Source organism: Mytilus edulis, chromosome 6 (genome assembly GCF_963676685.1).
Source record: "Mytilus edulis chromosome 6, xbMytEdul2.2, whole genome shotgun sequence".
NCBI lineage: Eukaryota > Metazoa > Mollusca > Bivalvia > Mytilida > Mytilidae > Mytilus > Mytilus edulis.
In genome coordinates this window covers 69,411,909-69,424,052 of record NC_092349.1, presented here as the reverse complement: position 1 = coordinate 69,424,052, position 12,144 = coordinate 69,411,909, and the positions used below count along the sequence as shown (strand labels likewise).

At 32.1% G+C, this 12,144-nt stretch overlaps 1 protein-coding gene across 1 annotated transcript in view; it reads right to left on the bottom strand.

Annotated features, from left to right (window-relative positions):
• LOC139526576 (sterile alpha motif domain-containing protein 9-like) overlaps positions 1-12,144 on the bottom strand; it is a 47,583-nt gene that overhangs the window by 16,189 nt on the left and 19,250 nt on the right. Inside the window, exons 2-3 of the mRNA XM_071321734.1 lie at positions 7,822-8,050; positions 2,471-2,622 (exon numbers count right to left, since the gene is read on the bottom strand). Of these exons, the coding sequence (XP_071177835.1) occupies positions 2,471-2,622; positions 7,822-8,050 (381 nt within the window). The remainder of the gene's footprint in view (positions 1-2,470; positions 2,623-7,821; positions 8,051-12,144) is intronic.

Below are 12,144 nucleotides of genomic sequence, written 5' to 3'. Positions count from 1 at the left end.
AAACCTAAAGTCCTTTCAACGTTGTCGATAGGAGACTTATGATAACTTAATACGAGTTTCTTTAACTTGGAAGGAAATTACTTTCAAATTTGTATAATCAAGGAACTATGGTTGAAAACAGGGTGCATTTATACATACTCAATTTACTGTCATATTCGAACTATGGTCAACAAAGAAGCTTGAATGGATGATTTTTTTCTGTTGAAAACAGGGTGCATTTATACATACTCAATTTACTGTCATATTCGAACTATGGTCAACAAAGAAGCTTGAATGGATGATTTTCATAACGAGTCGAAAAATCTGCAATTAGTTTCTATTCATAAAGATTTATTTCTAGAGATTTTTAGATACAATGTATTGGCAAATTCAAATCTAAAAAAATAAATGGGGAATGTCACTCCAAATATGTCCATGGGACACAGCTGATACCCCCGCTTGCATTTTATACAATGTTATAAAGGACATGTACCCAAATTCGTATTGTGTATATGTCTCATAATATTTGCTATTTTAAGTTAGAGAACATAAACGAATAATTCAGCACGTTTTCCCATTTGTAAACAGGCATAACCCTAGAACGGTAAAACTGACACTATAAAAATTCAAACATGATATGTATTTTGTGGTTATACGCATTGTGTATAAGTTTCACGACATTTGGTCAAGGCAAAATATAGTTAGAGAACGTAATCCAACTTTGGGACGTACGGACGAACGTACAGACGGACAACGGTAAAACGTAATGTCCCTCCGCTACGACGGGGTTATAAACAATAAACAGCTGTACAGAGTGAATGACCAATTTGTCTTGTCATATTTTAATCCTTGCAAGAATAACTAGAGGCTCTCAAGAGCCTGTGTCGCTCACCGTGGTCTATGTGCATATTAAACAATGGACACAGATAAATTCATGACAAAATTGTGTTTTGGTGATGGTGATGTGTTTGTAGATCTAACTTTACTGAACATTCTTGTTGCTACAATTATCGACCTCTATCTATAATGAACTTGGCTCAGTAATTACAGTGGAAAATATTTTGTAAAAATTTACAAAAAATTACGAAAATCTATGAAAATTGTTAAAAATTGCCTATAAAGGGCAATAACTCCCTTAGGGGTCAATTGACAATTTTGTTCATGTGACTTATTTATAGATCTTACTTATTGCTGTTTACAGTCTATCTCTATCTATAATAATATTCAAGATAATAACCAAAAACTGCAAAATGTCCTTCAAATTACTTATTCGGGGGCAGCAACGCTACAACGAGTTGTCCGATTTGTCTGAAAATTTCAGGGCAGATAGAACTAAACCTAATAAACACCCACGTCAGATTTGCTCTAAATCCTTTGGTTTCAGAGATATAAGCCAAAATCTACAGTTTACGCCTTGTTCTATTTTTAGCCATGGCGGCCATCTTGTTGGTATACCGGGTCATCGGACACATTTTTAAAATAAGATACCCCAATGATGATTGTGGCCAAGTTTGGTTTAATTTGGCCTAGTAGTTTCAGAGGAGAATTTTTTTTAAAAGATTACTAAAATTTTAGAAAAATGGTTAAAAATGGATTATAAAGGGCAATAACTCCTTAAGGGGTTATTTGACAATTTTGGTCATGTTTGACTTATTTGTAGATCTTACTTTGCTGAACATTTTGATGTTTACAGTTTATCCCTATCTATAATAATATTCAAGATAATAACCAAATATTGCAAAATTACCTTAAAATTACTAATTCGGGGGCAGCAACCCAACAACAGGTTGTCCGATTTGCCTGAAAATTTCAGGACAGATAGATCTTGAGCCAATAAACAATTTTAGTTCTGTCTGATTTGCTCTAAATGCTTTGGTTTCAGAGATCCAAGTCAAAATCTACATTTTACCCTTTGTTCTATTTTTTAGCCATGGCGGCCATCTTGGTTGGTTGGCCGGGTCATCGGACACAATTTTTAAACTAGATAACTAAATGATGATTGTGATTTTGGCCCAGTAGTTTCAGAGAACAAGATTTTTGTAAAAATTTACGGACGATGGACGACGACGAACGACCGACGCCAAGTGATAAGAGATTTTAAAGCTCAGTGACCTATCAGAACTGACAAACATATAGTTATCCTTAGGCATTTTATACTGCCTTAAATATGACTTAAAAGTTCCATAATTCTGGAACAAAAAAAAGAACATTATAAGGATCACAAGGCCATACAGTAACTTATCAAAATAAAGCATTGTAAAGTAAAATGTGTGTAGGAATTTTATCGAAGTATACTAAATCAAGCACATGGAATGTAATATTGTATCAAATAGATATAACCAAGAAAAAAATACAGTAATTGTAGTTTTGAAGGTCTATGTAGTAATTTTCTCAAGTATCTCATCCTTTTCAACATACAGAAACCTTATAAAGATTTCTTTCTTTACCTTCACAACAGTTGTTACTACGTGTTTTTATATAATATATTTACCACCAATTGTTTCAACATCACTGCACTGGCTTGACTCGGATTCTTGTCTCTCTCTTTCATATAATTCTTCAGAGGGATTGACTGGAGAAAATCCTTCGAATCCTATTTCAAAATTTTTAAAATTTTTTCTGGATCTTTTCTTCCTCTTCTTGCTTATAAATGAAAAAAAAAGTTTGCAAAGCACATACAAGAAAGTAGTACACATTGAAAATAAATGGAGATGCCCCTGCTTGCATAAAGTTATAACAGAACATAGCTCAAAAAATATAAAAGTGACGCTACCTGTACTTGATTTGAGATTTGTACTATTAAGCATTGTGTCAACGGGGCTATGAATTAATGATTTTATACCATAAAAGAACATATTAAATCTAAAGTACAAGGGCAAAACTTTTTTATGTTCACCCAAACTTAACATAAATATCTAAAAAAAAAATAAAGGCTTCAGAGAAAATGCAATGGGATTTCCGATAAAATATTATATTTCCAAGAGGCATAACTCTTTAAACATTTTTGATCATTATCTATTTTCAAAAGTGTCAGACATTGATAATCCAGCATGATTTCTATACATGAGAATGATAACAATGCAATTGTCCATACAACCTATTTTTTTAAAGGGGCATAACATTTTTACAATTGGACACGAGATCACTAACAATGCAGTTTTCCATACAAACAATATTACCAAGGGGCATTACTCTTTTAACAAAATTTGGTCGGTGCTGATTTTCAATCTCGTAAAAGACAAAGGTAATATAAAGCAATGATATAAGTTTCATAAAATATCTGGTCGGATTTGTGAAATGAGAGCGATAGTGATGCAATTTTCCATATAAATAATGTTCCGACGGAGTATACATCTTAAACATAATTGATTGACACCCATTTTTAAGACATTGCTCATATAAAACTATAATATGGGTTTCATATCAATCTAGCAAGACTTGTACAGGCCTTTGAGTGTGCTAACAAGACCAGATGGACGGACGCAACGGTTTCGCACGAGACAGATTATTCAAAAATGAAAACAGGCAGATCTAAGGATTGACAAATAGAACAAAATTTTAGAAGGAGTTGGCATTTGTTGTAATATTCTCATACAATTCCACAGGGTATGGAACATCTGTTTTTGTGTTGGTTTTTGTGTTGTTCCCCCCCCCTCCCCCGAATGAACAGGAAATTCAAAAATTAAAACAGGCAGATCTAAGGATTGACAAATAGAACAAAATTTTAGAGGGAGCTGGCATTTGTTGTAATATTCTCATACAATTCCACAGGGTAAAAAAGGAAAGGGAGACCCCAAAAACATAATGGCAATTGTTTACAAAAAGTCTGAAAAAGGATACCGCCTGGCCACAAAACATGGTATCTTGCTTGAACTAGTTTGAGGTTACTGATTTCATTTTTTTCTGGGGGGAGATGTACCCACAGATGTTATTACTGAACAATTTATTTCTCTTAGACGTGTCGAAAAATCTGATTCAATATGTGAAGGAAACTGTTTTTTTAAATGTGGATATTGTGGTAAAACAGATGTGAAGCAAATAAAAAAGGGCATTTCAATTTATTGTGTTTAATGTTATAAAATTATAGCCTTTGTATGAGGTCGATATAAGGATATGTTGACCTGAAAGAAGTATATTTTCTGAGGACGAATTATTTTTTTACTATAATACATTTTATTGTGTTTAACATTTTATAGAATGGTTATCTTCTGATATGTTGTGCTTACCATTTTACAAAGTATATTTATAATGATGTTTTATTATGATTTCATAGAATAAATACTGAGCACTGGTACAAAAAACATTACAAGACCAAAAAAGACTTTTTATGGGTATTAATATGGTATAGGGAGAAAAATGAAATTAGAATTTAAACCATTCATTTATCCTCATTTCCAGTTTGAGGACAAGGAGACTAGCACTAAATGTCAGGTTGGAGTATCAAAATTTGAATTTAAAACATTAAACTAGTACATTTAAGAAGATAAACATGTATCACCTGGTGCAAGAAGGTATGTGTCAAAAAACTTATAAATTGTACAAAAACCCTGTACAGATTATAATTTGTACAAACTTTGTATTAAGGACTAGTGTATGACACCCTACCAAAAGCCATCGGTGTTTAAAGGTATCATACTATATAATATAACAGATTCATATAGGGCATCATTGCACTCAGGAATCATGGCTGATAGATGCCCCAGGGCATCATTGTATAAAGGCATCATGTCTGACAGATTGATCTAATGCAACATTGTATAAAGGCATCAAATCTGACAGAGTCCCCAAATGCTTCATTATATCAAAGCATCATGTCTTATAGATTCTTCTTATGCATATTAGTATAATTTTATTACACAATATATATACTATATAACAGATTTCTTTAAGTCATCATTGTTTTAAGAAAACGTGCATGCCAGATTCCTCCAATGCATGGCTGTATAAAGATATCATAGAATGGAAATGAGAAATAGGTCAACGAGACAAGAACCCGACTAAAAAACAGATAACATTTTTTTTTTTGCAATAATTTGTAGTGTTCCCGTCATGAAATGTTGTCATTTTTGAGGTATAATATTCAACATTGCCTTAAAGCATGGAGGTTTGGCTCGCCACAAAACATGGTCCAACTCACCATTTGGTCTTAAAATGTCCTGTACCAAATCAGGAGTATTACAGTTGTTATCTAATTAAGAAATAATTCGTTCATCCCATGCTCTAGGCTCATTTTAACATGGGTAGGCATTATATTTGTCTATATTTTACACTGAGCGTTAGAATTTCGATTCTAATAGGACAAATACAGAACTTTTAAAGGTCGAAGTGCACGAAAATACCTTAGAAATTTTCGGCTGTTCCCGTGACCTCCCGTGGAGCATGCACATTGGATTCTCATATGTTTAAAAACTCATCATGCTAATAGCAGAAATATATCTGGTGTTTGATTACACAAAACATAATAAAAGTTCATAAAGTAGCTAAAATGTTTACTTCATAGGGATATGTGCTGATTGAAACACGGCGTTGTTAACAAAGCGTAATAAGGACGTCATATTAGAATAGTTCGTTTCTATGAATGTTGCATTGTTATTTATTTTTGTTGTACTTCTGTGTTCTGGCTTTTCGTTGTTTTCCTGTTATAGTTGATGTGTTTCCCTCGGTTTTAGTTTCTTACCTTACCCGGATATGTTTTCTGTTAATCGATTTATGACTTTTGAACAGCAGTATACTACACTGTTGTCTTTATTCATGCCAACACTTGGTTTAAGGATTAATGAGTGAATCAATATAAGTACCAAAATAAGCCTTTTTATGACCTGACAACAGTATCGTAAATATATCCCTTCTAAATAAGTCTGTTTAAAGATTTGGTTAACTTTTGAGGTGAACGCCAACATTTTTGTGCATTGTAAAGAATATTACCATAAAAGATTGGACACACTATATTACATCGTAGATAAAGGATCATTGTACTCAGGGGGTGGGTCTATCATGCCCTTTTTTAATAGTTTTACAATAATGCCTTACTGGATTTGTCATATATATATAGTTTAGTAGGATAACTTTACACAGTGATGTCTCATAGGATTCTGGCATGTGATATTCTATGATAACTAGTTGTGTATAACAAACTGCATAATTAAATGGAATATTTCATACCTGAGACATGATACTTTTATATATTACCTTTATTAAATGATGCCGTAGAGGAATCTATTACACACGATTTATACGATCTATTTTTGGATTAATCCGCGAGAGAATCTCTACGGACAAATTCCACTGAGAAACTAGCCAGCTAGACACTGTGTCTCGTGCGTTTTTTTTAACGTCCCCGAAACGTATTGCGCTGGGGGGAAAATACACTTATTGCAATGTTCTTATATTTATTTTGTATAAGTCATGCGAGTATTTAAATATTTTAAAGCAATATTTGTGGACATATTGGTATTTGTATGTCGCTGAAATGATTTTAACAACAACAACAAATATACAATTTGTTGCACAACATTTCTTATTTACTTCCTTTTGTTAACTTTACTAGAATAGAAGTTAACAAAATGGGCAATATTTAGATATTTGCAGATTTGGATTGATTGAGAACTCATCCTATTAAATAAGAATATGAAAATAGAGGCTACAAGGGTCCTGCATGGCTCAACTGATTTTTTTAGGGCATAAATTGATACCAAGAATATTTTCTTATTTATGTGATTGTTTCTGTCAAAAATGCAAACAAAGATTTAAAATCACAATTCAAAGGAAAAACTCCTCTAAATGAAAAATCTATACTACAATTAATACATGTGTCTCTGTAAAGCTTTTCACTTGGAACATTCCAAACCAAAAATTTAGAAATCATGGATTTTATTTAGTTATTTACCAATCAAACTAACCGAACTTGAAAACGAGTTCATTCACTATGGACCCCTCATTTTTAAAGACACTTGGCTTGATTATACATGAAAATGTTTTGTACCACATCACCTTTTTTTATTTGATGACTTTGCAGCAAACAATATTGTTCTTTTGGACTAAAAGAAAAAATAGCTTGCATGCAAACTTTTATCAAAATTTCACCATGGGATTAAAACTGTATCGTATGCCATTTAGGGCAATAATTCTTTCAGGATTGGACAATTTTGCACCATATTTTGCCTTTTCAATAATCAAGTTCTGCTGCTAATTTCTGTTATTTATAGTTTCTTTTTCAATTTTCCATAGCTTTTAAAATAATAAGCTTGATCGCAAAATTGATAAAAAAACAACAAAAAAAAACCCGTTATTTAAGGACAATAACTTCTATAAGTATCTACTGTACAGTAAGTTGACCCTTTTTAAACGTTAACCTTATGTTCTATTTTCAGCAATATCAGCCTTATTGTTTGGCAGGTAGGATTATAAAAAAACAAATAATAAGCTTTATTTAGAGTCGGCATAGAATACAAATAAGGACATAACATAAGCTATAATGATCTTTTAATCAAAATACAAGACAACGATACAATAAATTATACACATGCAAGAAGTTACCTAACACAAAATGAAGCACTATAAGCATGGTGGTATAATAATGGATATTTTTAAACAGAAATTTGACAATTCCCTTTTTTTCTCATTTGTTATTTTGAAAGCATTTTATAAAAACTATCTTCTCATATGTTTTTCATTTAAATGTATAATTAATAATTATCTATTCACATGATTATGCTTTTTTCTCTACATAAGCCATACAAAATGTGTTTTTTAGAACTTGACGGCATTTTTTATTTATACTTCCATGTTACAATGTATACCACCTTAATGTACACCATAGTGTGTATGTATATATATTCATACCTGTTGACTTGTCTAGTTGATTCTTTTGACTCTGGAAATGCAGATTGTATGGCCTCTGAGAGAAATGCTCTATCATCGAGTATTTCTTGAATCAATTCATGGTTTGATCTTGAGGTCCAGTCGCTAAGTAAAATATCCTCAATAAGATACAGACAGGTAAAAGCATCTGGATCCTTTTTAAAGTATCCAAGAATCAAAGTTTTTGCATCAGCATCAAACTTTCCGATTTCTGAAAATTAAAACGGAAAATATAATAAACAGTATCGTTTTAAAAGACCCAATAAATTCAAAAGTATCATTTACCAACACCTTAAGAAGCACAACCATCCTTTTAAATATTTAGCAGTTCAACCTTTAGAAGTTGTAAATAAGCAGCCTGGTGAATCGCATTCAAAGTTTGTACGATCACGGAAAATAATTGAATTAAATTGGATTAAAAAATTACAGACAGTTTACCCTCTCGGTCTAAATGATAATATCATGGGAATTGGTAATATATCTAGAACCATTTCCGTTAACATTTTGGATATAGTTTCTAAAACTGTTCGTAAAAAACGTTCTCACGGTCGTAGAACAAATCGCAATCAAAGAAAATTTCGGGCCAATCATACCAATATTTCGGACCTAATTTCTATTTCAAAAAACAACGGCAGACATTATCTGTTAACAAAACTCTGTTCGTTACCGGTTAATAAGTTAAATAAAATTTTGGAGGATTGCAACACAATTTCATATAGCAGTCCTAAGTATGAAATTGTTCAAATTATTATGGCATATTGTTATTCTAAATTATTTCCCAAAATTGATCGCCCTGAAGATCATAAAAAACATTTTATTAAAATTAAGTATGTCAATAAAGGCTTTGATTTTGTAAATATTGCCGGTATATTTAACGACCATTCTGTTAAAGAACAAATTCCTGGATATTTCGACAATACTGAGCTACCTCTTATTTGTTATATTTACAAGAAATCTACCCGGAAATTTGTGTTTAATTATAGTCAATTGTGTAAAGATGTTAATATCAGTGAAAATACACCTACTTCATGTAATTGCAGTAATTCCGAATATATTTATGGACCCATTTCCCATGTTATAACAGGAGATCTTAACATCGTTCAAGACCGAGAGTTAAAATCATTCCTCAGTAAAGGACCTAAATATCGTCCCCCGTCAATTATTAATTGGAATGAGTGTCGTAATATCATCCACGACTCACTCCATACTTACTGTATGAAATGGATAAAACGGGAAAAAGCTGACAAAAAATCTTTGGACTCTTTTTTAAATTCAGTAATGAAGATAGTTGATGTACGTATTCAACATTTTAAAGAACATTTTACTATAAACAATATCCACAATAAACCTATTTCTCGTATCAAACATAAACTAAAAGAACTAGCCAAGGAATTTGTTTTTGTCCCGGCAGATAAAGCTGCTAATAATATTATTATTGTTTGACGTAAATTTTATATTGAGGTTCTGAAAAAGGAAATCACCAATTCGCCAACATTCCAACTGACTCCATTTTCAGAAAACGAAATCTGTAACAAACATAAACTTTTAGCCTGCGCTTTACAAGCAGAGCCAAATACAATGAAAGTCCCAACTATGTATTGGCTTCCGAAGCTACACAAAACCCCTTACAAATATAGATTTATTTCGTCTTCAAGCCATTGTTCAACTACTAAATTGTCTATTCTTCTTACCAGCACACTTGGTACAATTAAAAACCTGATAATAAATTGTTCAAATAAGGCCTTCGAAAATAGTGGAATAAATTACTTTTGGAGTGTCAAGAACTCGTTGGAAGTACTTGATAAATTGCATGCTTATATTGGTGATTTTGAATCTGTTCAAAGTTTTGATTTTTCTACCCTGTATACCACATTGCCTCACATTCTCATTAAGAAAAAATTCACACACCTAATTAAATGGGCATTCAAAAAATCAGAATGTGAATATATATGTTCAAACTCTTTTAGGTCATTTTTTAGTAGCAATAAACAAAAAAACTATGTTAATTGGACATGCTTTGATACTATATATGCCCTTGAATTTTTACTAGATAACATTTTTGTTCGCTTTGGAGATTCCGTATATCGTCAGATTATCGGAATTCCAATGGGGACTAACTGTGCACCACTTATTGCGGACCTGTTTTTGTATTGTTATGAGTTACAATTTATGACAAAAATAAGCAAAGACCCATCGAAACAACATCTGATAAACAAATTTAATAATACTTTTAGATATTTGGATGATATTTTGGCTCTCAATAATGACGACTTCAGTATGTATATTAATGAAATTTATCCTGTTGAACTTACTTTAAATAAAGCTAATACTAACAATGACCACTGCCCTTTTCTCGATCTTGATATCTATATCACTAATGGAAAGCTGAATACTAAAATTTATGATAAAAGGTCTGATTTTTCATTTCCTATCGTTAATTATCCGTTTTTAGATGGTGACGTTCCCTTGTCACCATCTTACGGTGTTTATATATCTCAACTTGTACGATTCGCTCGTGTATGTAACAATGTTTTCGATTTTAACGAGAGAAATTTATGTATTACTGAAAAATTATTACACCAGGGTTTTCGATATCACAAACTAGTCAAAACATTTACTAAATTTTATCATCGGTATAAAGACATCATTCGTAAATATAGCTCAACATGCAGACTTCTAATACGTTCAGGTATTTCACATCCAATTTTTTATGGTAATATTCTTTATAAAGCACAAAGGTGTCAGTATTCACCTCAGAAACTTACAAAACCTTTGAATAGACTTATTAAGAAGGGATATAATTACGATACTGTTGTCAAGTCATTAAAGATTGCATATTTTGGCGTTAATATTGAGTCACTGATAAGGTCTTTGCATCGGAACTAAACACATTTATTCTAAAAACAGTTGTTGGCATGACACGGGTTATGTTCTTCTCATATATGTTATGATGGTATGATACTAAACCCCTAACGGGAAGGATTGTGCCTGATGTTCATATGATGAAATCATAATCTTTCAGTCAGTTTAATTGAAGTCTGGAGCTGGCATGTCAGTTAACTGCTAGTAGTCTGTTGTTATTTATGTATTATTGTCATTTTGTTTATTTTCTTTGGTTACATCTTCTGACATCAGACTCGGATTTCTCTTGAACTGAATTTTAATGTGCGTATTGTTACGCGTTTACTTTACTACATTGGTTAGAGGTATAGGGGGAGGGTTGAGATCTCACAAACATGTTTAACCCCGCCGCATTTTTGCGCCTGTCACAAGTCAGGAGCCTCTGGCCTTTGTTAGTCTTGTATTATTTTAATTTTAGTTTCTTGTGTACAATTTAGAAATTAGTATGGCGTTCATTATCACTGGACTAGTATATATTTGTTTAGGGGCCAGCTGAAGGACGCCTCCGGGTGCGGGAATTTCTCGCTACATTGAAGACCTGTTGGTGACCCTCTGCTGTTGTTTTTTATTTGGTCGGGTTGTTGTCTCTTTGACACATTCCCCATTTCCATTCTCAATTTTAGTAATAATAATTTTGATCGTATAAATATTGATTTTGTAAACAATAAATCAAACCATACTAAATATTACACATAAACATGATGAGTACTTGTCATATCACATCTCCTTATTTTTATATTTCACAGTACTACAATCTGTCGATAACAGATGACATTGCATAAGGTCATATTTTTCTCTGACTGTTAATGACGTCTTTACTCTAAATCCATTGAATGTTTAAATTGGAACGATTGATTTTTTATTCATAGATACATGATGTTTTAATAGTTGTTATTGGCTATCTTTGAACTAGCTGTTAGTAACTGCTAGTACTCTCAGGTCTGTTCTTATTGTCTTTTTGTTCTCAATGGTGCGGAATTAATATTTAATCTGCTACATCCTTTCTGTGTTTTTGTTAAACTTTGATGTTTTTTCTTTGTATTGATCTGATTAGTCAGGCCTCTTTCAACTGATTTTTACAGTTTTTTCTATGTTGTGCTGTTTCATCACTGTCAAAGATTAGAGAGAGGGTTGAGCGCTCATTAAAAGTGCTTACCCAAAGTCAGGAGCATGTGTAGATCAGTAGATTTTGTTAGTTCACGTCAGTCATATTTGTTTTTCTTGATTTTTTTGTTATTAATAAAGCAGTTAGTTATCTTGAATGGATTGTTTCACATTGTTCATGCCTTTTATAGGCAACTATACTGTATGGTTTTTTTTTCTCATTGTTGATCCCGTACGCCGGGTTGTCTATATAATTGTTAAATTCACTTTATTTGAATTTTAGTTGTCACGTTGATAATC